This window comes from Argiope bruennichi, chromosome X2, assembly GCF_947563725.1.
Source record: "Argiope bruennichi chromosome X2, qqArgBrue1.1, whole genome shotgun sequence".
Classification (NCBI taxonomy): Eukaryota; Metazoa; Arthropoda; class Arachnida; order Araneae; family Araneidae; genus Argiope; species Argiope bruennichi.
Window position 1 is genome coordinate 130,810,930 of NC_079163.1, and position 27,085 is coordinate 130,838,014.

Here is a 27,085-nt window from a genome sequence, read left to right on the forward strand (position 1 = left end):
TTGAATCTATTGTCACCTATGAAAAAGTTTCCATTTGATATTTTTATAAATGTGGCAATCATCATGGAGGCACAGCTTCTTTATTGTTTTCAATTTTACGAAGTAAGCCTATATAAGCCATATAACTTAAAGAGCATTTGTCAAAAATAAAAAAAAAGCGCAATGATTGTATTTTGGCAATAAGCATTCCATATAAATCTTTGCTATTTTGCGCACGAATTTTACTGAGTTTTAAATTTGAACAATCTAAGAAAAGACAATGGAGGAGCAGAGATGGAAATATGAAAGTTTCGTACTGTTTTACTGGTATTTTTCACTGGTTACTTATGAGACTAAAAAGTACCTTGCGGCAATGGAAGAACTCAGGGATGGTTAGTGTACGAACATACACTGAATTTCAAAAATTTTACATTCACATATCTAGAATTTTATCATATATTAGTTGTGATGTGATCATCTCTCTAAATTTTTATAGCAAATATATCATTCAGACAAAATTTGTACAGATGAAATTAAGCCAGAATGTCAAACACTTTAAATACCGATATCCTAGCTGCAGTTGTAACTATGAAATATTGTTAAATGAGATTTCACGGGAATTTTTAGAATCAGAAAATTCCGTCCGAACTTTATTGAAATATTGAAAGAATAATTTATGAGATAGATGGAAAGTAAACCGAAATTCTTTACATTTCATGAACTTTTCTATTCCTCCTATTCATTCTTGACATTCTACAGCTTTCATATTTCAGATTCGAAGGGGTTCCTAAATGTGTCATTGTTAATAAAGAAATATGTAAAAGAACAGAACATTTCAGAATTGATTACTTATTTGAAATGACATGTCGATGTGTGGATCACATCGTTAGTTAGATCAAATGAAAAACTCTCTATTTATTAGAAAAACATTTATGTTACATACCTGAAGCTTTCTTCATTTCTCTACATTATTTCCTACATTTCAATATCCTATACATATGTTCACGAGCTTCATTATCCTCATGTTATAGGTTTCTGCCGCCAATTCTTTAAGCTAGATGTCGATTGCATTCAAACAAAAGACTTAGTGTATTCCAAAAGGCATTAGGATCAATGCAAATCTTTATTGTGAGGTTCTAAGCTCATGAAGGTCAGCCATACAAGAAACGAGGAAAGTTTTCTAAAGGAATTATACTTCGACACGACAATGCCCGCCTTCGCACTGCTGCTACAAATCAAGAATTTTTGGATCCGTTCTCTTCTGCAGTCTGGCTCGCTTTCCCTTAAGCTGAGTTTCCGAACGGTGGAAGTGATGAAGACATGGAGAATGAATGCATTGGCTTAATGAAATGGCGATAGATTCGAAAGCTCTTGATTAGATGTTACAAATGTTGAAATATTATGTAGAGAAATGAAAGAAGTTTCAATGACGGAACAGAATTGTCTTTTCCATTAAATATGATGTGTGTGTTTTTTATTTTGTATAACTAAACGGTCTTTATTTTCTAGATGACCTTCATAACTTTACAATCTAACAAGAAATGGCAACTCTTTCTTTCGTCATATGAATATTGTACGGATAACGAATAGTGGAAGGTTTCATAAAGAATTCTTAAGGCCCGAAGCTTTCTATTTTTCTTAAAAATGACTTATAAGAGACGTGCTCTGTAGTTTCTGGATTTGTGGTCGGACACAGATGTGTTAACCTGTTTCATCCTTAACAATAAAGCAAAACCTCGAAAATGAGTTGAAACGATAAAGAAATTATTTGCATAATTAGAGAAACGGCAGGGAAATGAAAATCATATGGAGCTCATCAAAAAGAAGCCGATTTTGGTGCATGGGAAGGTTCATTTGAAAATATTTCAGTATGTCAATTAGTAAAATATTTATGTTACATTCATTTATGCGCACAAAATTTGACGCTTTTAGTTACAAAATTTGGGAAGGTATATTTATTTCTAAATTTAGAGGGGCTTATACCAAATTTAGATGGGAACTTTTATTTTAGAAATTCAAATTTGTCCACTGCAAGAAAACTGTATTTCTCCATTCGTACATCATTCAATCATCATAAGTTGAAAGAAGTTTTCTTTCTATTGTTCATTTTGATTGGTTGATAGTTAAAATTTCAACTTATTAAAGTGAAACGTAAGATACTGAACATTTAAGGTATCACAAAGAAACACAATTTCGAAAAAGGAAATGCAATGCTTTGACCTGGAATTGTGCACGTGATATCAAGCTTCCTTTTTTTAAAAATGACGCATTTCAGTCAAGAGAAACGTTGTGAAATTCGGTTGATTTATGCTGTAATGCTGCGGCACTGTATACAAGTAGAAAAAGGTCAATTTGAATAAGTGTCGAAGGCACTCATTTTGAACAAATTTTATTATCACTTAAATTCATATAATATGTGATCATTTTTTTAAATTAATAAATGCATCATTTTTTTTATTCCGCCTTTTTAATAATTTATTGTGATATGTGCATTGTCCCTGAAATGTGCAACTAAAGACTCATTCAAACATCAGAGTGAAGCATGAAAAAATGGTTTAAGTCTATAAATTTACCTTCTAATATATTATCAAATGTTGCAGATAGAGGCGTGAAACGTAGTAGGTGTATAGTTGAATCTTAGATAAATATTTTATTTATTGATGCGTTTACCCAATAGAGGTCGTATAAAAATTCATTTTTTTTAATTTTTTATCATCATTTTCTGCAAAAACCATATTTATAGAAATGCCTATATTATTTTTAAGACAATTGTAATTAAAACTATACATCAAGGTAAAGATATCAAATCTTGTTCCACTTTTGGGAGCCTCTGGAATATGAATAATAAACGTATTTATATATTTCTCATTATAAACTATCTTATGTGACCCTCATTAATAATTCACTTTTGAAATTTCAGATGGATAAGCATTCTTGGTGATTATGCGTTTTGAAATGTTTTCATAACTTAATTATAAGTGAATCAATTGATTTGATTAAATTTTCACTTAAAATTAGTGGCGCACTTGGTTGTGAATTTTAAGAAAATTAATTTCAAGATTCAATGATATTCATAATAGTGGATTATAAAATAAATATTAAAAAGCAAAGAATTGTTAAAATGAACAAAAATATCTGCTGTTTCAGCTCAATAATAATAGTGTATTTTTAAAAATTATTTTATTGAAATTAGGCTGCTATTACCTATCAATAATAAGAGTGTATTTTTAAAAATTGTTTTATTCAATTTATTTTGCTATTACCTATTTCGCAACTTTTTTTGTCATATATTTGATTTATTTAATTTTTTATTATTTTTATGTTATTTTAAATTTTTTTCAAAACGAATAATTTTACCTTTTTTTAATTTTAACTGATTTATTACGTTATGAATTAATTATTTTGTTTATAATTAGAATTATCAGCAAGCAAAAAACAAAAAAAAAAACGATTATCAGCAAGCTCTTTTTTGGAATTTCTCCTAGCTGCCGTCTCCGGATAAAAGAGATTTGGTTCTGTCTCTGGAAAAGAATGAGTTCTTCGCCAAGCATCCCCATGTAAACTATCTGGTGTATGATATATATGTTAGGACCAAGCGAATTTCTGTTGTGACGGTTCCAACAACAATTAATTAATCCATTTCAGAATCTGAATATAAATTATTTTATTTCTGACTTGAATTTTGTTCATTAAAAATGATTAGAAAGTAATTTTTGTCTTTTAGCTTCTAGCCGCCTTCAATTGATAACAGAGATTCATTTATGGTTGTTCAGAGACATAAGTTACAATACAGATATCATGCAACAGCAAATAAACTGCCTAGTATTCTATGTATACGTTAGGACCAAGCGCATTTCTATTGGCATCGTTCCAAAAATAATTAGTTTATCTATTCTTGAATGTTAATATAAATTATTTTATTTTTGACTTGAATTTTGTGTATTAAAAAGGATTAGAACAGAAACAGAACTTCTATCCTGCAGCTTTTAACTGATTGCCACTCATAATAGAGACTCTGTTTTGACTCCGGAAGGTTAAAGATTCCACTAAGTATCCACAAGAAACAACCTACTGCGTATTATATCTGTTTGGATCGAATGTTTTCCTGTCAGTACGGTATAAAAGTTTAATGGGTACACTCGGGTTTGCTTTCGTTCCCCTAACTGCTTGGGAAGAACTGCCTGCATTTCATCTCTAAAATAGGTGTACTGTTTTGAAGCCTCGAATTTAGAGAAAAATAATTTGTCACTAAGAATATTAGTTTTCATGTCTTAATCAGCCGGAATAATCTCCGAAAAGTTCTCTCTAATAAAAGTGTTGTATCCTTTTCCCCCAGAAATTTGTGAACATTGGATGAAGGCGAAAATGCCTTGTATGACATTAGCGAACAATGGTTATGAAATATAGATATCTGGCATTTACACTGAATATCATGAATCTGGCATTTACACTGAATATCTTACGCTGTCTTTGGCGATATTTTTAGCTATTAATCCTGAAATGCGGTCAATACACAAGTACCCGAAAATCGAATGTTGGCGCCTTTTTTTTCTGACAGAATGAAATCAAAATTTGACATAGAACTGTAATTGTAATCACAAGAACGCATTCCAAATTTTATATATTTAAGTCATTGCCTTTTAGAGAAGCGTTGACATGCGTGAGAAACAGTTCTACAGGCGGTCAACCCTTTGACAGAACTTTGAAAAATCTACATAGCAAATGGTAAACCTGTGTATCAAATTTTATTTGTCTAGCTATTTATATTTTATAGTTGCCGAGTGTACTTGCAATCAAACAGCCGGAAAAACAGGTGTCCTTTGAATAGATTCCGTTCAAAAATTTGATGTAAAAACCCTACACCAAATTTTATCCATTTAGCTCAAATAATTTATAAGTTATCGTGTTCACAGAGAGACGGACAGACAGGCATAATAACAAAAATGTGTTTTTTAGGATTCAAGAAGTTTTGAAACGTGAAATCTTGAGTTCAAAATTTTTGACAATTACAGTGCTTCCTTTTTGTATACTTCGCATATAAGAAAGTAAAAATAGACCTATTCTCTATTTTTTCTGGCAAAAATGCTTGAGCAAAATTAGATTTACTTTTTGTTTTTGCTTAATTATTTGTCCTTTTTATATAGTCTGCCTAAACATTCCTGAATTAGGATTATTAAGCATATATTTAGATACACATTTATTTTTAATTAAGTCAATTGATCACATAGAAAATGGGCCTTTCCATGATGTATTTAGAAAGCCTTAGAATTAGAAAATTTGACATTTAGTGAATCATAATGACGCTCAATCTCGGCTTTAATGTTCTCTTTCGTTGTGTCACCACTTAATGTCTGTTTGAAATTCTATTCAAATATGCTCAGATCACTATGGTGTAAACGTAAGGTGTAAGAAAAATTCATCGTTGTTAACAAATGTTCAGTGTATGACTTTATTTTATTATTTCAACTCATAAAATTAGTGTTTAAAATTTAAACTTTACTTAGTGTTTAAATTCAGATCTAAGACCAGCATGCACATAAATAGAATATAAATGAAACTCGAAATTTTGAGTTTTTGTTGCTTGTTTGCTAGTAAAATAAAATACTTGAAATAATTCATGTGATTTCACATTTTTTAAAAAAATGAAAAGAAGCCCATAATGAAAAATATTGGTTTAATAAAAATGGATGGTGTGATGTATTTTAACACAATTTAACGAAGTAGGAGATTCCAGTATATATCTATAAGAAGTTTCTTTAATTGATCTACGAAGGTTTCCTTTAAGTCTGTAGTTTGTGGAAACTGGACTCCCGTATGATACAAAAAAAATGAAAAAAAAAGCGTGTTGAATTGTATAAATAATATAAAAAAAAATCCTTTTAACAATTGACAGTTTTGCTTATTACATTTATTATTATCTTATGTGCATCATTTTTAAATCCTTCCATTACAAACTCAGTTTTGCATTCCCTGTTTAAATCTTTTAAGTGATATATATTTGGCTAAAAATATATTTTATAATAATGAAGTAGTAATTTGCATTTCTACGGTAAAGACTGCTTAAAAATTATATCATAGTGCAAATGATATAAAAAGAATAGTAGCGCAAAATATATCCTCAAGGCTTGACGGTACTTCAGTGATATGAAGACAAGAAGATACAGATGTTCTGGGAATCATCCAATCATGATGGGAGAGCCATAAAGTCGAGACTCATTCATTACTTTCTCATATATTATGTATACAAAAAGAAAGTATTTTAATCAACAAAGAGTTGACAATTTTGACTGACCTCCACGTTTCAGACCCCCCCCCCCCGAGTCATAAAAACGCATTTGTGATATTATGGCTGCTTATAAACAGTATAACAAAAAAAAACCGTCTTGGAAACCGACAAATGAAATTTGGTATATGGACTTTAAAGCAAACTTGTTGATTCCTATCAAATTTTGATCGAAATCCACTCAGAGGAGACTGTCTATCAGGTTGTTGAAGTACTAATGGGAAAGGTAACTGTCAAACATGATAAATAAAATTTTGTGCACCTTCTCCGAATCAGATTTTAAAGCAAATCTGCAGAAGTAATTTTCAGTCAAATTTTTGGTTTCAATTGGTAGGGAAAAAAATGCACATTCAATGTTCTGATCCCAGCATTAATCGCACGGTAATTCATATAATTAATAATGCCCGAGTATATTTATTATACGAGAAATTTTCGGGGAGACAACTCTCACTGATTTATTTCACCGAAAAGTTGGAAGATTACGGTGTCTGTGGTTCCACTTTCTATTCCTTCACGATTCAAAAGAATTAATTAATTTTTAATAAAAAAATATATGATATTGATAAAAAAAAGTTCAGGTATTTTATATAAAAATTGAAATGAATCATTTATAATTGATCCTATATACAATACCATGATGTTAAACTTGCCTTTAATTTTAATACTCAAAGGACAATGATTTATAAGTGTATCCCAGAATCAGATATTAAGAACAAAATTAAAAAATAATACGATCTCAGCGATCGTTATTTCGGAAAGACAATGATGGAATTGCAAATCATTTGTCTTTGCAATGACGTCTAGTATGGTCTAAAAAATATCAGTCAATTGAAGCATTATTATTAGCTGATTGCTTTGATTAACGTCGCACTTTAAATATGTGTGAGAACTGCTTGGGATGGATCACCAAATTTGATCAGATGACGAATTATTATCATTGGTTAGAAATTTAAGAAATGTTGAGGATTGGAATTTTTAAAAAATATTTATACAGCAGAGAAATTTTAATTTCTCATTTAAAGAAACTTTTTCATTACAGATCGTTCAAGCGATTTAATAACCATGGAACAATAAATTAGGCATTAAAAGCTTCATTCCGGGAAATGGAATTTTGCGAAATTTCATTTCAAATATATATTTTATTTTTCAAAAATATCTTATTTATAATTTTTGAGTACCAAAATTTAAGTATTCAAAGTTATATAATCGCCGAAAATAATATTAGAAAAATTTCTAACACGGATCTGATTGGGAGATTCAGAGTTAATATCTAAGCCCTGGACCATAACCTATCAAAAAAAAAAAAAAAAAATTCGGTCGTAGAAATAAGTTTTCACGAGCTCATCATCGGAAAATAAATAAAACAAATGGAAAATTTAATAATAAATTTAAAAAATGAATGTCTTAAAAAAATTTTAATTCAATGTATTTGAGAGAATCTGCGGTATTTTTAAATCTGAAATATTACAGAAAAGAAAGAAGGGTTACACCGAGTTGATGCTGCTTGCTCCCCTAGCAGGACTTCCACAGCTACAGCCATCTTCCCTCTATGACTTGGAGCAACAATTTTCTTAAAATTTCATCCCTTCTATGATTTTTTTCATAAAATTGTCTGCCTACCGTTTCTTTTTCGCCACAGATTTAAATAAAAATTATAGATTCTTGAAGAAAACATTAATAAACTACATTGATGAAAAATACTGAACGCAACAAAGGAAATGCATAAATTCAATAAATAAATTGTACATTTCTGAAGGATTTATGATTTTTAATCAGCCACAGGATACCACAGATTTTTTTTAATTACAGAGCATATCTTGTCATTTTTATTCTTACGCTTTTTAATGTTCATTTTTCAGCCGCTGCTGTCGTTTGCACAGTTAGAAGGGGACAATTATGCTCCCCTCCCGTTGGTATAACTCTGTATAAGACATAAAAGTGCTATGACTTTTTTTTTTTTTTTAGATTTCTAAAACATGTTTCCAAATGTCTAGTCCTCGATACGGCAAGCAAATCCAACATTTCGTGGCGGCATCTGGTGAGCATCCATAAAAGATAAATAGAGGCCGCAATAAATCTTAATTAACTTTGGCTAAATTTAAAATAGAATTTGCGAAGTTTTTTATTCGTATAAATTTTTTATATGGACTATCGAGTATTTTCTTTTATTCCTATCACTTTTTTGCAATCAAATATTCGATTTTCATAACAGGATAGCAAGTAAAATCTTGTCATCAGTCTCAGGTATCTTTGCAAGACCAATCAACATTCTTTTGCTTATGACACTCAGCTATATGAGATGATAGAAAATTACCTTTTTACTTATAGGCAGGCAATGTTTCTGAACTGATAACTACGATGTTTTCATTCATTCTACAAAAGGGAATTCTTTCAGTCACTCTTTAATTTCTTGTAACATTTTAGTTTAATCAATATATATATATATATATATATATATATATATATATATATATATTATCAGTGTATAATCAAAGAAAATCCATTTAATTAATTTAAAATTTTGACCTTACTTCCCCACACGATTGGAATGCATACATATGCATACAAAGTTGAATTTAAAAATTACCAGAATTAGGAAATGTTTTGTTTCGAAAGCTATAGCAACTGATTTATTACTACTGTTATGGAAAACAAAATTTTACATATTCTTCAAACTGACATATAAAGAAAGCCAGTCTACATACATCAGTTAGACAAACTTTCAAAGGCACTTTAAAGTAGAAAATTATCTAACTTGCTGTTTATTTGGTCCTCCTTAATGAACAGTGATTCATATGACTGGTTATTAGAAATTCAGTTAAATAGCAACAAAATTAAATCGTTAGTTCATGTTTTTTGATATTTTGTTGTTACCAAAGAGGAGGAAAAGCGTCATAGTATTCATTATCAGTCTTGATAGAAAAATATTATAACACGTCCATCTTGAACATCTTTTTGTGCAACTGAAAGTGTATAGACAAAAGAAATTCAAACAGCAAATAAATAAAGCCTTAATTGTTTATTAATCATATAAAACTTATTGCTGACTGTGCATTCGCAACTTCTTAACACTGCCATTTTTTCAGATCGAATGTAATCTGCATTTTAAGGAAAAATGCCTGGTGTTTCATTAAGCTCCATAAACCTTATCTGCACGTTTGATACAGTAACAATACTTCCATTTTATTTAGCACCGAGTAACGTGACCTCCGAGAGACAAGGCCTACTGGCTCTACCAGTCGCTGCTGCATTAGTCATCGCTGCTAGTCAATCGAGAAACCGTTTAACAATCGTCACTCTGCACGTTTTCAGGGCGAAGTAAACAACGGCTGGCGTTTATAAGCCTTCATTTTTTTTTCTATTTTTATATTTATTTCGTGATCCAAGATGGTGTTATATTGAAATGGATGAGACACAAAAGCAAGTTTACGATACAAACTATTGAAGGTAAGTGTATTTCTTTTATAATCCTCAATATAAACTTTAAGTGTTATTGAATCTGTTACTGTTAAGCCTATTTGTTCATCACGTTCTGTTTTAACAGCAGATTATAATTACGATTTAGTTTTTCAATATTATTTGTTCTCTCAATGATGTAGCGTTGATTAAGAATGGATGAAATAAGAATAAATACCTGTAATCTATTTATACAAACTATCTATTTCTTTATGTCAAAAATCGAATCAATTTTTAGACTATCATTTGTTTATCTATGATAGTCCTGTCAGGGTTCTTACTTATTCTATTCTTATTCATAATTTTGGTATAAAAATTCTGTTTAAATAAGCTCTTTATTAAATTTTTTCATCGATTAATCTCAAGCTTACCTTTTATTTACGATTTAGTTACTTACAATTTATAAAGTTGCATCCATTATCTCTTAAGTATTTTTAATCATGACAGTGAATTTTATTTTTAAAGTTAAAATGTATATTAATATCATAACATATATTAATATCATAATGTACATAATATCATATCTATAACAAAGAAATTTATATTACTTTATTTGAACTTTTATTTTAATTAAATCATTTATTTTTTTGATAAATAAGCTTTACTTTTCCTTTAAAAAAAAGAGAGAGAGAATTGCTATATGAAATTCCAAAAAATTTTACCATTACAAAAAATTCTAAGGTTAGCAAAAATTAGCATTGATAATTAATACGTTTTAATATTTTGAAATAGTTGCAATTATTTTTAGGTGTAAAATATTATAATTTGTGTTAGTTACAGTCTTAATTTTTGTAAAAAAAATTAATGTCATTCTGATTTAATTAAAATTTATTTAAGATGCATTAATTTTAGTTCAATCCTTTTGTTAATGTAAAATATAGGCCACTCAGATTTATTTTTTTAAAAAATAAATCATGAAAATAACTGATTTTTAAGCAGTAGTTTAAAACATTTATAGAACTTAAAAAAAAATTCTATTGATTTGTAGGTTTATAAATATAAAAAGTTATTCTACATGATAGCGATTTTTTTTTTCTTTTTCTTTCAGGTATGTGAAAGACATTTTAAAGATGGTGAAGTGCTTTACAGAACTACTTTCTACAATGAAAGTACTGGGAAAACATTATCTACTCCTCTGAAGAAGCCCAGGCTGAAAGAAAATGATGTGCCAAGTATTTTTCCTGACTGCGCAACATATTTGTCATCATCAACATCTCAATTCGAGAGAGTCCTTCAAAAAAGAGGCAACGATTAGAATAGGTAAAAATTGAATGTTCCATTATTGAAAACTTAAATTCCAAACAGAACTATGACAGCAAGACTGCATTTACTAATTTTAATGAATTAAAAAATGTATTAAAGACCATACCTTTTCTTCCTTTTGGACTATTATTGAAAAGAATGAAAATATGTTATTCATCCACCTATCTGTTAATGATGGCATTCCTACCATAACTATGCTGTAAGTATTAACAATGATCTATTTTTCATGCATTATGCATCATTTATGGGAGAAAGGATTTTGAAACATGAGCAATTCCCATTACCAATTAAAGTTCATAATATAAATCAAATATTTGATATTCTTGATTATTATGAAAAGGATCCCTGTGATAGATTATCAAGTTCATTGAATGTCAAAATTAATATTATTGAATCTATTATCAAAAATTCAGAAGATGTATTTACTGAATAATGTAAATTTTTCTTTGAATTTTTTTCTTGAGTAATTCATCTGCTGAAGTGTAAACCTGAACTCCTTTTTTATATAGTGTCTTTAATGAACCTTTTTTATATAGTACCTATTTCATATAGTAATGAACCTTTTTTATATAGTAACTATTTCATATAGTAATGAACCTTTTTTATATAGTACCTATTTCATATAGTAATGAACTTTTTTTTATATAGTACTTATTTCATATAGTAATGAACCTTTTTTATATAGTACATAAAAATAATTGTTTATTAATCACATTTTAATAGTATTTCTATTTTGCATATGTATGAGTTCTGAATAATTGTATTTTTTTCTTGTTATTATGTTGAAATAAATAAATGTTTACTGATATATTTCTATTTTGTATGTATGTATTTTAAATAATTGTATTTTTTTATATAGTTCATAAAAATAATGGTTTATTAATCACATTTTAATAGTATTTCTATTTTGTATATATACGAGTTCTGAATAATTGTATTTTTTTCCTAGCTATTATGTTGAAATAAATATTTACAAATATGTGTCTTCATCTGGTTCCTATTTTATAATTTCCTAATTCATTCATATTTATTAACTAAAATATGTTATTTCTTTATGCAAGTACAGATCATAGATTTGCTATATTTTTTTAAACAAACGTTTCTAGTAAAAAATTTAAAATCCAATATTTATATAAAGCATTAAAAAATGAATGAATAATCTCATTATGTTACTAATCAAATTTTTTGTTTACAGAAATTTTATTTCCTACATATAAATCTTTTACTAGTTAATTAGCTTCCTTTTTTAAAAAATAAAATTCCTGAGATCTAAAGAGTTTCCATTTCAAAGAAAATTTAATGTAAACATCTATTTTACACAAACACATGATAAATAATTCGCAAATAAGCAATTATTATACACCTATTTAATAATTCGGTGAATGTGTTTTTAATAACGAAAGTTGTCAAGAAAATGTGATATTCAATATCGGAAATTCTCAAACCGCGATTGTAATTATTTAAATGTCAATTTTTTTTAATACAAAGTAATATTTTTTCATTAGTATCTATGCAATTATTTGATAATTTAGAGATTTGACGAAAACTGTCGAGGAAGCATAACGCTATACATCGCAAGTTACGCGTTATGTTAATCTCCGTCCTTCTCGGAGGATCCGCCTAGCCGTGATGACTCGTTATAACAGCCAGCAAGCCTTGTCTCTCGGAGGTCACGTGAGTAGTCGGCAATTTTCAATACAAACCGTTTGGGTTGGGCTCTAAAGAGCCATCAATACGACAGGTATGGTTAGCTGAACAAAATTAAGCCCCATTTAGCAGGAGGATGGAACGAGCTTCTTATGTCTGAATTTTGATCAAATAACGAGGATGATATATAAGCCTGTACCTCCAAATTTCGAACTTCCGGGTCTTTACCAATGTGGAGATATTGGAGCTAACAGGTAGATTTAATGGGAATCAAATCATTCCGTAATGATATATCTACACGAGATTCGCGATATTCCTACTCGATATATCTACACTTCTGTGTCAGCTCTAATACCGAGCCTGGACTTTATTTGTACGGCTTATTAAGCAGTCATCAATAAATTTGACACGTAAATAATGGGATATTTATAAACGAATTTATGATTGGGATTATTCTTAAACAGTCAAACCTCGCGTAAGAGAGCATCGTATAACGAACAAAACAAAATTCAAAAAGTGACTCCCTTAATGAGCGATATTTCACAGAACCAATGATGAGGAGACACTCACATACTGTGCCAGTTTATATTAAAAACTTATTCGAAGAGAACACGGAAGAAGATTTGACCAGATAGGGTTGTCGAACATGATTCTGAGGTTTTGAGCCAGTGTCTGGGAAGCTTTAATCGACGAGATAGCCATGATTATGAAGCTAGAGGTGGATGGTAAAGACGTCGATAAATTGGAGAAAGAACTACCGAAAAAAAAACAAAAAATTGCAGATGAGATTTTTTTAGTACAGAAGGAAATAATAGACTCAACAGAGCATCAACTTTCTAGTGAAATAAGGGAAACATAGGAAATTTTGCCATCTAAGTTGAGAAGCATCGCTCTAATAAAGCGTATGGGAGTTAAAATTCATTTAATGAATTTATAATAATACTGCTGTGCCTCATTTTAGGAAAATTTTGAACTGCAGTCAAAGGCATATGTCTTAATATTTTTTGTAAAAAAGCATATATGATAAATAATAAATTAAATCATTATCAATTTGCTCTTTTTTTTCCGGAATGGGTCCACGTAGGAAAAATTGTTTCACATTATGAGTAAGACTGGGGAACGAAATATGCTCGTTAAGTGATTGTTCATTGTATTTTATTTCAAGTCGGTATCTCCTTCAGATGCTTCTTTCCGAGGCAGAAAGGAGTCACTGTGGCTTGATAATCTATTCTCTAGATAGTCTAGACTTTGAGCAAGGAGCATCCCAGACGAAGACTTGCTAATATACATAAGGCTGGTATATGCTTAATCGGACGTTATGAAACAAATGTCCTCATGGAGAAAAAGGACGATCTCGTCATCGTGCAGCGATTCAAAACTACGCGATCTTCATAAATTGCTCTCATATAGTTTCAAAAAGAAATGCCAATTAATGTCACACTTTTCACTTGTAAGGAATTTTAACCACAGATTTCGAAGAAATTTCAGCTCATATTAAGCTGCCAGTAAAACTTCTATTAAGATTTCTTCTTATTCAAACAAAACAACGCAAAGTTAGACAACGTCATTAAATTCAGGTGATCACGGCATGGAGATAAGTGTCAAAACTTCATTCATTCTTGTTATCTGAATGGTTTGCGACTGGAATAGGCTTGTTACAGCTTCACGCCGATAGATGGCGTATCTGTCGAGTACAAAGTTCCTGTTAATTCTTTTTTGTATCAGAACGTAGAGTGTGTAAGAACGATGCTAGCACCTGGACGGGGCACCGATTGTGAAAGGTGTCCTAATCTGTAATAGTCTATATGAAGTGGCACAAAAATGTGTCCGAAAATAAAATGGTGTTCACCAGAAAGAAATGAGTAATTATTTGTAGAGAATTACATGAAGTGGTCCGTCGACTACGCAGTATTGAACCATCGAGAGTTTTGAGAAGTCGGCAAGTGTTTCTGTTTTGCCGCGTGTGTTTATTTGATATTGTTCTCAATGATTTCTGAATCCTTAGAGTGATATCCAATGGATATAAAATGTAAATTCCTATGATTGGACTATCCGATGATTGGATTATTATGTCCGTTTTGGTTTCAGGGTAACTGTGAGTACACTTTTGTTTTCCAAATTTGTGTATTAGTTTCGTTTTTATGAGTTGCATATATTCAGAGTTCTCTTTTCAAAATGATTTCAAAACTTAAAAAGAGTGAATTAATTGAAGTTGCCGAGGAACTAGAAATTGATATTCCTTCGGGTGCCAAAGTAATTACTATTAAAGATTTAATTGAAAAGAGCGAGATTTATAAAGATAATTATGAATTCGTAAAAACTGTAGTTGAGTCAATAATTGATAGGAAAAAAGATTACGAGAAAAATGAAGCACAGAAAGTACAATTGGAAAAACTTAAACTCGCGCAATTAGAAAAACAACTTGAGCTTGCGAATTTACAAAAAGATGTAACACAAAAGGTTAATGTAACAAATAGCGATTCTGATTCTAATTTTAGCTTAGAAAGTTTGATAAAAAGTGTCAAAACTTTAACTATTCCTGTTCCTACACGAGCAGAGTCGTATAATTTATTTTTCCAATCGCTTGAAAGAGCTTTCAAAACCAAAAATGTCCCAGAACAATTCAAATCAGAGATCCTATTAAATATTTTAGGCGAAAAAGTTACCAATTTAATGATATATTTAAATGAAGATGAATTGTGTATGTATGACAAATTAAAAGAATTAGTGTTAAAAGAATTTCAATCCACCCCACAAGAAGTGTTAAATAATTTCCGTAAAGCGAAAAAACGTCCAAACGAAAGCTATATCCAGTTTGCATCGCGACTTAGTGCAGCCTTTGATTATTATTGTCAGTTAAGAAAGGTAAATGATTTTAAGGGAGTTTGTGAACTCATGGTTTCCGAAAAAATATTTGATTCATTAGATCGTGAACTACAAATTCATATTGGCGTGAAACAAGGAGAATCTTGGTATGTGACATCAGATTTGGCCAGGCATTGCGATATTTATGTATCGTCAAAATTCAAAAATGATAGTAATGTGTTTTCACGACCGCAAATTGTAAACCATTCTCAAAAATATCGTAAAGAATACAGTCCACAAAAAGCATTTGTATCGGAAGTTAAAACTCCGAAATGTGTAATTTGTAAATCTAATGAAAATCATTCCCTGAATGTATGTCCTGTGTTCAAAAATATGCTTGTTAATGAGAGAATAGAAGTCTATAAAATAAGCAATTATGTTTTAATTGTTTAAATCACCATAAAATTGCTAACTGTTATTCAAAATCCAATTGTTCCATTTGCAAAAAACGACATAACACTCTTTTGCACTTGGGAAATATTCAAAGTGAAACTCGCTCGCAAAATGCTAACGCGGGATTAAATCCAAGGTCAAATGTATTCGTTCCGAGAATTGAAAATCCTAGTCATAATTCTTCACAGCTGACGAATGAGTCACCTGCGAACAGTACGTATTCATTCACTGCTACCAACATAAATCTAAACAAAATGGTTTTATTAAGTACTGCAAATGTGATGATTCAAAATAATGTAGGAATGTTTATGAGTGCACGTGCGTTACTAGATGTTGGTAGTATGAGTCATTTCATCTCAAAATGGTTAGCCGATAAACTGAATTTGAAAAAAGAAAGACGAAACATTTTGGTTTCTGGACTAAATCAATCTTCTTCTGTTATTAACTGGATCGTTAAAACAAAAATTTAGAACGTTAGTGGAAGCTTTGAGAAGGGAATTGAGTTATTGGTAGTGCCGCATATAACAGATTGTATCCCCTCCAAACAATTTGACATTGATACGCTAGAATTAGATAGTTTCAATTTAGCGGATGTGAGTTTCAATGAACCTGGAGATGTGGATATTTTATTAGGTGCCCAAATATTCTATGAACTTTTAAGATCAGGTCAAATTAGGTTTCCGGGAACAGACATTGTTTTTCAAAATACTGTGTTTGGGTTTGTTGCTACCGGAAGTGTTCCAATAGAAAACGAAACTACTGTTCATTGTGGGTTGGTAATAGAAGATTTGGATGCAAATTTAAGGAAATTTTGGGAAATTGAAGATGTTGCGGGGGATAAATTACAAAATGATGAGAGTTTAATATGTGAAGTCATTTCATGAAAACACATTTCAGAAATGACGATGGAAGCTATGTTGTTAAAATGCCGTTTAAAATAGACCCCCCATGTTTAGGCGAATCAAAACACATTGCTACTAAAAGATTTAATTCACTTTGGCAACGTTTGAAGAGAGAACCAGAGTATAGGCAACTATACAGCGAATTTTTAACCGAGTATGAGAATTTGGGGCATATGCAGGCAACTTGCGAAACTCCAAGGAACATTATGCCTCATCATGGCGTTTTTAGGCCAGAAAGTAGTACTACAAAATTACGCGTTGTTTTTAACGCATCAGAGGCAACGTCATCTGGACAATCACTTAATGATAATTTGTATTCAGGATCCGTTGTCCAAGATGATTTGTTCGCTATTTTGTTGAGATTTCGAAAACATTCTATAGTTTTCACCGCCGATATAAAAAAGATGTATCGTCAAATTTGGATACATCCAGATCAGTGTAATTTACAATGTATTTTATGGAAGGATTTAGAGGAAGATAATTTACGTGTATTTAAGTTGCTCACTGTTACCTACGGAACCAAATGCGCTCCTTATTTGGCGACCAGAGTACTAAAACAAATATGCTGTGATGAGCGGAACAACTATCCTTTAGCCGCTGCTGCTGGCAAAGATTTTTACGTCGATGATATACTCAGTGGTACCGAGGATTTATCTTCTGCCATTGAACTACAAGACCAGTTAATACATTTGTTAAAATCAGCTGGTATGGAGCTTCACAAATGGAGCTCAAATAATCCTGTTTTGTTACAAAATGTACCAACGTCGGACCGAGAATACAATTTCGATAACCCCAACTCAGCAACTTTAAAAACTTTGGGATTACTATTCAATCCTGAAAAGGATACATTTAGTTTTAGTGTTCAAAAAATTGTGAGACCTGCAACAAAAAGAATAATGCTATCGGACATATCCAGATTGTTTGATCCTTTAGGCCTCTTAGGACCTTTGATAATCACGGCGAAGATGTTCTTGCAGAAGTTGTGGATTTTGAGAATTGATTGGGACGATGAAGTTCCCTTACACTTAAATAGAGAGTGGGAAAAATTTAGTTCTGAACTGAGTCAATTGAAAAATTTAAACATAGATCGTCATGTGTTATGTTCTGAAGTTCTGAAAGTAGACCTGATAGGCTTCGGAGATGCTTCGAAAAATGCATACGGTTGTGCCATCTACACCCGGTCTTTGTCAAGGTCTGGTGAGAGAAAGGTGTCACTCTTATGCAGCAAATCTCGAGTGGCTCCCATCAAAGAAATTAGTATCCCACGTTTGGAGCTGTGTGCAGCGGATCTGCTTTCCAAGCTTACCGTTAAGGTTCTGTCATCCTTGCAACTAGACATTGATGGAGTACATTTGTACTCAAACTCCACTGTGGTGCTTGCTTGGATCAAAACTCCACCTACATCGTTAAAAACTTTTGTGGCTAATCGAGTCGCTAGGATTCAAGAGTATACTAAGAACTTCCAATGGCATTATGTAAATACTGCTGAGAATCCTGCGGACTTGATATCACGAGGAGTTTTCCCTTCAAAGATCCAACAGTTGGACATTTGGTGGAATGGACCGTCTTTTCTTTCATCTAGTAGCTGTCCAAACTTCAATGACGATCCTGGTGTCTCAGATGATGAATATCTTCTTGAGGTGAAAAGAACTGCAAAGAACTCTGAACTGAATAATGATCCTATGATTAATCTTTCCATTTGTAATAGTCCTAGTTTTTACAGTGCATATTAGATATAAGTAATAATTATAGTAAAATTGTTCGTATTTTAAGTTATGTTTTCAGGTTTGCCAAGAACCTAAAAGAAGCAGTGAAGACAACAGGTCCACTGAATGCTGAGGAATTGAACTATGCAGAGACATTTTTAATTAAAAATGTCCAAATTCAAGAGTTTGCCAAAGACTTCAGTAGTCTTCAAAAACACCACTGTGTGCCTCCTGGTAGTAAATTAAAAACTTTGAATCCTTTCTTGGATTCTAAAGGATTGTTAAGAGTCGGAGGACGGTTGGGTAATAGTAATTTTAATTTTAATAAAAAGCATCAAATAATTTTGCCAAAAAGCCATAGATTAACTTTAATTATAATAGAACATTTTCATAATAAATATTTACATGTTGGTGCTTCTTCCTTGCTATATCTTGTTAGAGAAAAATTTTGGCCTCTAAATGGACGTAATAGCTGCAGAAAAATCGTTTATCAATGTATCATTTGTTTCAAAGCCCAACCAATTGCACCTTCTCAAATCATGGGCAATTTGCCCAAGGAAAGAGTGTCTCCAGATTTTGCTTTTAATTGTGCTGGTGCCGATTTCTGTGGGCCGTTTTATATTAAGAATAAGGCTCAGCGTAAAAGTGCTTTACAAAAAATTTATATTTGTATTTTTGTATGTTTTTGTTTTAAAGCTGTTTATATAGTAACGGTTTCTGATTTGTCAAATTTAAAAGAAAGTCATCTCAAGAAATGGAAAAAGGTAAATAGACTTGTACAATATATGTGGAAATTTTGGCATCGTAATTATTTAAGTCAGTTACAACAGAGATCTAAATGGATGTTTGACAAAAATGATGTAAAATTAGGAGATTTAGTGTTAGTAATTGAAGATAATTTGCCTTGTTATAAATGGGCTATGGGTAGGATAATTAAAATTTATTATGGTGATGATAAGAAAATTCGTGTTGTTAAGATTAAAACGCAGTCTAGTACTTGTAAAAGAGCCATTTCTAAAATCTGTGTATTGCCTATGGAACATAATTAATTTGTAATATTTAATGTTGAAATTTGTAAGTTTTGATTGTTATTTCTTAAAGATGTTGATTATTATGTATATTGTGTGTTTTTTACTAGCTTTGTGTAAAAGTTGTAATATTGTTTATGTTATTGAACATTGTAATGTCTTGAAACCCTGGGGTTTCAAGGTGGGGAGTATGTTACAGCTTCACGCCGATAGATGGCGTATCTGTCGAGTACAAAGTTCCTGTTAATTCTTTTTTGTATCAGAACGTAGAGTGTGTAAGAACGATGCTAGCACCTGGACGAGGCACCGATTGTGAAAGGTGTCCTAATCTGTAATAGTCTATATGAAGTGGCACAAAAATGTGTCCGAAAATAAAATGGTGTTCACCAGAAAGAAATGAGTAATTATTTGTAGAGAATTACAAGGCTATTCCCAGAATGTATGTATGGGAAACTTCTCCCAGAAGGATTTCCAAAAAAATATCATGGCACATTCGTGAAAAAGCAGAACATATATAAAAACTTTTTCCCATCAACTCCACAAATACTTTCAGGATAACAAATTACCACTTAAAATTCAAATTATAAATTGCAAGAAATCTTCCGAAATATTTTTTTTCTATTTTGGATTAAGTGAAGGATTTGCACCAATTTAATTAAAATGATGAACCGTTAATTGTCCATGAATTGCAACAGGACAGTAATCAAGAAAATCTTTATATAACTCGCTAATGGCCTGTGCAGTTTTATTTAGTTTTTCTTTTGACATGAATGTTGATGAATACATTTTTCCCCAATTGAAAAAGTTCTAGCTAAGACTAATACATCCGATCAATTAAAAGACTTAAAAGAAGGCGATCCAAACATTCATAGAAGATTTCAAATACGAAGTTTTTCTGCGACTTATATTTAAAAATTATAAGAAGCGTAGTGTCATTTTATCCAGCAAGTTTTAGTTTTCTTAAGCCATTCGCTCCACCTTCCTTCTCTATATAGTAGTAAAAATTCATCCGAAATAATGAATGCTTAGAGCTACTATAATTCAAATAATAATTTTTTTGAATGGTTGCAAAAAACCATTAAAATGAACCACTTTAATGAAAGTGGTTGGTGGTAAAATGAATGATCGATTGATCAGAACACATGCGAAATTTATCTTTTTTAGATGAAAGACAACTATTTAGAGAATCGTGTTGCAAAGTAGTAGTAAACAAATATGCTAGACAACGATCCCTTTCTCCCTGAAAAAAATCAGTAAGAATAGTTGGATGAAAATTTCTTTCGGAACCTACCCGAGGATTACTTCGTATGAACCCGGAATGTTGACTTCTCTCAGAAGGTCTGAGGCAGTATCCTATACACTAAATTCAGGCCAGAGTGAAGATGCGACGAGATGTCAGATTTATTGCGCCTGGTGATTCGAAGTGAGCAGTGGACTGTACTTTTGCTTGACTTCTTTATTTACACTATATACACTCCTTTTACGGTGAGTAGATCATATAATACATGGCTGATTGCGGTATTGCATTGCGGTTGGCTTTGTTAAGCCTTACAAACTGAAGTTGTTTACAGCTTCTGCGGGGGCTGGGGAGCCGATGCGGGTCAACGTTCTAATGAACTCCTGAAAGACTCGACCGGAAGGGCGGGTAAAGGGGTTGCCATAATCTTAACATTGCCAAGTTTGGCGTTAAGCGACATTCGCGTGAACATACCGCCCGACCGTGCAATGTCTCCCAAAAGTACAAAGACGTTGCACACAATACATATAGAAATACAGTAAATTTTAAATTGAAAGTTAAATTAACAAATGCAAAATTCAGTATGAAAGAATATATACATAAAGTTCAAATACACAGTAAAATACAATGAAGACACTAAATACTACAGAATAACTAAATTCAAACTACTAGATATATAAGTATGCAAAGACAATACAATAAACAAAAAATAAATGAACATTTAGGTTTCAATTGGCAATATGGCTAATTTCGTAATTGGGCGTTTATAAGTCCCTTTGGCTGTTTTAACAAGGCACACTCGAATAATATTATCTTTACCATAAAAAACCTTAACAACACGTCCTAACAACCAAGAATTAAGAGGGACATTGTCGTCTTTGACTACTACCATGGTACCGACACTAATGTTGTCCTTTTGAAAGTACCATTTTGACTTTTGCTGTAAATGATTAAGGTAATCTCTATGCCATCTAAACCAAATATATTGGGTTATTTTAGTTACCCTTTGCCAACGTTTCAAGGCATTATCAGAAAAATCTGTTAAATTTGGTTCAACAATTGCGGAAATAGGTCTACCAACTAAAAAATGTGCGGGGGTTAAAGCTTGCAAGTCATTTGGATCTGAGGAAAGCGGTGTTAATGGTCGAGAATTTAGAATTCCTTCTATTTGATTTGCTACAGTTAGGAATTCTTCATAAGTCAATTTTAGGTTGCCTACTGCTCTTAAGAAATGAAATTTAAAGGACTTAACTCCTCCCTCCCAAATTCCACCGAAGTGCGCCGATAAGGGGGGAATGAAATTCCAATTAATTTTTTCTGAGCTTAGATAATCTGCTAACACATTATCTGGATTACTAACTATCTTGTATAGTCTTTTCAACTCATTATTGGCACCTACGAAATTACGACCATTGTCTGTAAAAATAGTAGAAATTCTGCCTCTTCGTGACATAAATCTTTTTAGGGCAGCTATGAAAGAATCTGATGTTAAGTCTGAAACAATTTCAAAATGTACTGCTCTCGTTACAAAACATACAAAAATTGAGACATAAATTTTTTGAAGAGGTCCTTTTCTTTGAAACTTATTTTTAATAAAAAACGGACCACAGAAATCTACTCCAGTAATATTGAATGGTAACGAAGGATTACAACGTTCTGCGGGTAAATCACCCATTTTTTGAATAGACAGGTGAGGATTATATCGGGAACAAGTAATACAGTTATGAACAATGCTGCGAGCTATATCTCTGCCCCCAATGGGCCAATACATCTGTCTAGTTAAATGAAGTAAAGTTTGGGCTCCAATATGACAATTTTTAAGATGAATACTTTGCATAATTAATTTGGTAAGGATATGAGTTTTAGGTAAAATAATAGGAAATTTTACCTGAAATGGTATGTCGGCATTTCTAAGTCTGCCTCCTACTCTAATTACATTAGAACCTTTTTCTAAAAAAGGGGATAAACTTTTTAATTTGCTAGAAGGGTTTACCTGTTTACCACTTGCTAAGTTTTTGAAGTCATCAGCAAGAACATTTTGTTGTACAAGGGAAATTAATTTAAATTCTGCTTCCTCGATTTCCTTTGAGGAGAGTGAACCCTTCATCTTCTTGTTTCTGCAGTTTCCTAGAAATCTGAGGAGAAAATTGAAAACACGTATTAATTTGTTATACTTATTACTAATTTTCAAAAAGTTAGTAAGGAAATCTGAATTTAAAGTCACTAAGGTGTGAGTGGTATTGTCCTTGAGTTCCAATAAAAATTGAGAATCCTGAGATGCATCAATCATTTGTTGGTCAGCACAGTTCACAGAAACAGGTAGTTCTTGAAGGAAAGTTGGTCCATTCCACCATAAATAGTTGTCAATCAGTTGTTCTGGAACTAGTCCTCTTGATATCACATCTGCGGGGTTTAAAGTGGAGGAAACATGCTGCCATTTGTTGTTCTGCGTCAGTTGTTGTATTTTTCCCACTCTATTTGCAACAAATGTCTTGAGACGATGTGGTGGTGTTTGAATCCAGGCTAGGGAAATAGTAGAATCTGTGTACATCACTGCGCTATCAATTTGTAGATGTAAAGCTTTTTCAACCTTGGCCTTTAGTTGAGAGGCGAGAAGACATCCACAAAGTTCCAATCTCGGAATGGAGACAGTCTTTAATGGGGAGACTCGAGATTTGCTGCATACAAGTCTAGATGTGACTATATCATTGGCACTGATGCACTGTAGATAAATAACTGCTCCATATGCGGCTTTACTGGCGTCTGAGAAACAATGAAGAATTAATTTTACAGGATTTTCATTTAAAATCCATCTTGGGATTTTTACCAGCTCAAGAGCCCTAAGGGATTGAACTAAATGACTCCACTCTTTACCAATGGCTGGTGGAAGGGGGTCGTCAAATGTAAGTTTTTGCAACCACAATTTTTGGAGAAAAATCTTCATTTTAGATATAACTGGTCCCAGCAGACCCAAGGGGTCGTAGAGTCTGGCAATGACTGACAGAACTGTTCGTTTCGTGAGTATAGATTCATTCTCATACTTGACTGTGAATATGAATAAATCCTCGAAAGGCTTCCAATGCATGCCAAGAGCCTTTGAGACCTGCTCATCTATGGGAAAAGTGTTTTCAGGATTAGAAGTTGGAAAACTATTTAAAAGTTCCTGTGAGTTTGAAGTCCATTTATGTAAATACATTCCTGCTCTTGCGAACATTTTTATCAGCTGTTGTTGTAGAATTTGAGCAGTTTGGATATCCGGGGCACCTGTAATCCCATCATCCATGTAAAGGTCGCGTAAAACCATTTCCGATGCTAACGGAAAGTCCGACGCTTCATCTAAAGCTAATTGTTTAATGGTGCGTATGGCAAGATGAGGTGCACATGAAGTGCCATATGTCACAGTTTTTAATCTAAATGTTACTTCTTGATGAGAGTTTTCATCAAACCATAAAATTCGTAAATAGTCTCTTTGATGTGGCACAACTAAAATCTGACGAAACATCTTTTGAATGTCAAATGTAAAGGCAAACTTGTGTGTCCTGAACCTTAATATTAATTCAAAAATGTCCTCAACAACATCACCTTTACACAATAAATCATTTAATGAAACTCCATTGGATTTAGGGGAGCTAGCATTGAAGACTACTCTTAGAGGGGTGCTTGTAGATCCTTCCCGGTAGACTCCGTGATGAGGTAAAAAATAATTAGTTTCTGGTAATTCATCTTCCATTACTCTTTCCATGTGACCAAGAGCGGCATATTCCTCAATGAATTCAGAATAGAGCTTTTTCATTTGCGGGTTTTTGTTTAGCCTTTTAATTAAACTGTCTAGACGATTTCGCGCTATTTGTTTTGATTCACCTAACACAGGGGGATTCTCCTTTATTGGCATTTCCACAATATATCTACCTTCCTCATTGCGTTTGTATGTTTGCTTGAAATGTTTCTCACAATAAATTGAATCTTCACTTAAAGAAAATTGATTTTTCATGTAATGTTTCGACTTGCCAAAATCGTTCCATTATTTTTTCTAAATTATCATTCTGTGTAACAAGACCACAGAATTTATGATTAAATTCTGACTCTCCTTCTTTTGCAGAGCTAGCAATAAATCCGAAACGCGAATTCAGTAAAATCAGATTATCTGAAATATATTTCCCTGGCATTAATATATCAAAAAAGAAAGAAGCTGAAAGTAATATATCAATTGCCCTTTGACCTTGCATAGGATCAGCCAAATTGAATCCATCCGGTAAACTTTGTTTTTCTAATTTTTTATTTATTGAAGGAATGCATTCAGTAATTTTTGGAATGACGAGCAACTGAGCTATTGTAACGTATGATTCATCGCTATTTGAAATCTCTGCTAACACTTTTGAATGTAACTGACTTGTTTTTCCATTGATACCGGAAATCGTTACATTATTTTTATATTTTTTAAGAGCTAATTTATTCGCGACTTCCGTGGTGATAAAGGAATTCTGAGACCCAGTGTCACAGATACCTCGCAAAGGTATTTTCTGACCAGCAGCGTTTTTAATATAAACAATAATAGTTGGCAAAATAGATGAATTTGCATTTTTTGTTTTTCGTTGATCTTGCGAACAGAGAGAAGGAGATATTTCTGTTTGAACTAAAGCTTTTGAGTTAGAGTCTGAAGTATTTTGATGATCACTAGATTTATTGATTGAGGTTTGTTGCTGTTGTTTTTTATTTCTTATATAAGAATCAATGTGAAGAAGGCTATTATGAAAGCCAGAACAGATCTTACAACGGTTATTGCTGCGGCAATGATTCGTTTTATGAGAATCCGATAAACAATTAGTACAATGCATATTTTTGATCATATTCAATCTAGACACAGGATTTAATTTTAAAAATGCTTCACATTTAAATAAAGGGTGTAAAGGCTTATTACATGTGATACACACTTTCTTTGAATCATTTCCTACAAAAAATGAATGTGATTTTTTATATGATTCTTGTTGCGGTTTTGATTTTGCGGTAATACTTCCTTGAATGTTTTCAAGGACAAGACACCTTTTCTCTAAAAATTCATTGAATTCGCACCATGTAGGTAAATTAGATGATACCACAGAAAGTTCAAATTGTCTTCTTGATTCTCTATCTAGTTTTTTCATCAAAATATTAATCAATAATGCTTCAGAAAAAGAGTTTAGTTCTAAACCCATAATTTTAAGAGCTCGAACATGTTTAATACAATTGTCCAAAAAAGCTCGTAAACCCTTTGCCGAATCGGATGCATGGATTTCTAAAGCTAAAATGTCATTGAAATGACTTTGAACGCATAAGCGTTTATTATCAAAACGTTCTTTCAGAGCATTTTTCAAACTGGCATAGGTCTCTTCTATTGTCACTATTTCTGCGGCTGCACCGCTAAGAGTTGATTTTAAATAATATAATTTTTGATTTTCAGTTAATTTATCATTATTGTCAATGATATTTTCAAATTGAATTTTAAAATTCTGCCAGTCTTGGTAATGACCAGAAAACTTAGGCAGCGGAATTTCAGGCAGTCTGAAACTAATGCTTTCTGTTTTGCTTGATGCTTCATTAGAACGAGAATTACAGTTCGAAGCAGATAAAACTTCATTATTAGAGGCTAATATTTTCTTAAGGCTTACCTCTAGTCTTTCGCACTGTTCTTCTAATTCTTCTACCGAATCTTCCAATTCTTGTAATTCGGAATCCTCGGCTGTGACGAAGTACTCTTCTTTAATCTGTTCTAGGTTTTGTTTAATCTTGAGAAGATTATCCAGTTTGGTTTGATACACTATTGAGTCCTTTGAATCATCCGTTTCGATAAAAGAGTTCAGCTTTGTTAAAGAGGATTTTATACTACCTCTTTTTCTGTTAAGAGATATGATTTTTGCTCGTTGATCATCAGCCATGATTACTTTTACTAGTAATTACTCCGGTTGCACGGACCATAAATATGGTGATTCGAAGTGAGCAGTGGACTGTACTTTTGCTTGACTTCTTTATTTACACTATATACACTCCTTTTACGGTGAGTAGATCATATAATACATGGCTGATTGCGGTATTGCATTGCGGTTGGCTTTGTTAAGCCTTACAAACTGAAGTTGTTTACAGCTTCTGCGGGGGCTGGGGAGCCGATGCGGGTCAACGTTCTAATGAACTCCTGAAAGACTCGACCGGAAGGGCGGGTAAAGGGGTTGCCATAATCTTAACATTGCCAAGTTTGGCGTTAAGCGACATTCGCGTGAACAGCGCCTTTAATAGATTTTAGTATCTCTAGTTTGCGAATTCCTTATTCCTTGATGTTATGACAGATAAAACTA

General features: G+C 32.1%; 2 protein-coding genes across 2 annotated transcripts; one reads left to right on the plus strand and one right to left on the minus strand.

The window, feature by feature from the left end:
- The first annotated feature begins 16,811 nt into the window (after positions 1–16,811).
- LOC129959886 (uncharacterized) lies at positions 16,812–18,521 on the plus strand. Its single transcript, XM_056072783.1, has one exon. The coding sequence runs from the start codon at positions 16,812–16,814 to the stop codon at positions 18,519–18,521; it is 1,710 nt and encodes a 569-aa protein (XP_055928758.1).
- A 2,959-nt stretch (positions 18,522–21,480) lies between these two features.
- On the minus strand, positions 21,481–26,671 carry LOC129959887 (uncharacterized). Its single transcript, XM_056072784.1, has 3 exons — positions 26,405–26,671; positions 22,753–24,693; positions 21,481–21,699 (listed from the first exon to the last, which is right to left on the minus strand). Exons 1-3 carry the CDS (start codon positions 26,669–26,671, stop codon positions 21,481–21,483), a joined length of 2,427 nt encoding a protein of 808 aa, XP_055928759.1.
- Positions 26,672–27,085: the final 414 nt, after the last annotated feature.

Bases quoted from the DNA above. Each gene is read 5' to 3' on its own strand.
- LOC129959886 (XM_056072783.1), top strand. From the start codon at position 16,812: ATGCCGTTTAAAATAGACCCCCCATGTTTAGGCGAATCAAAACACATT.
- LOC129959887 (XM_056072784.1), bottom strand. From the start codon at position 26,671: ATGGCTGATGATCAACGAGCAAAAATCATATCTCTTAACAGAAAAAGA. The intron at 24,694-26,404 runs GTAAGCCTTAAG...AAACATTTCAAG, and splicing joins AACAGTGCGAAAGACTAGAG to CAAACATACAAACGCAATGA. The intron at 21,700-22,752 runs GTAAACCCTTCT...AATCATTTACAG, and splicing joins ACTTAGCAAGTGGTAAACAG to CAAAAGTCAAAATGGTACTT.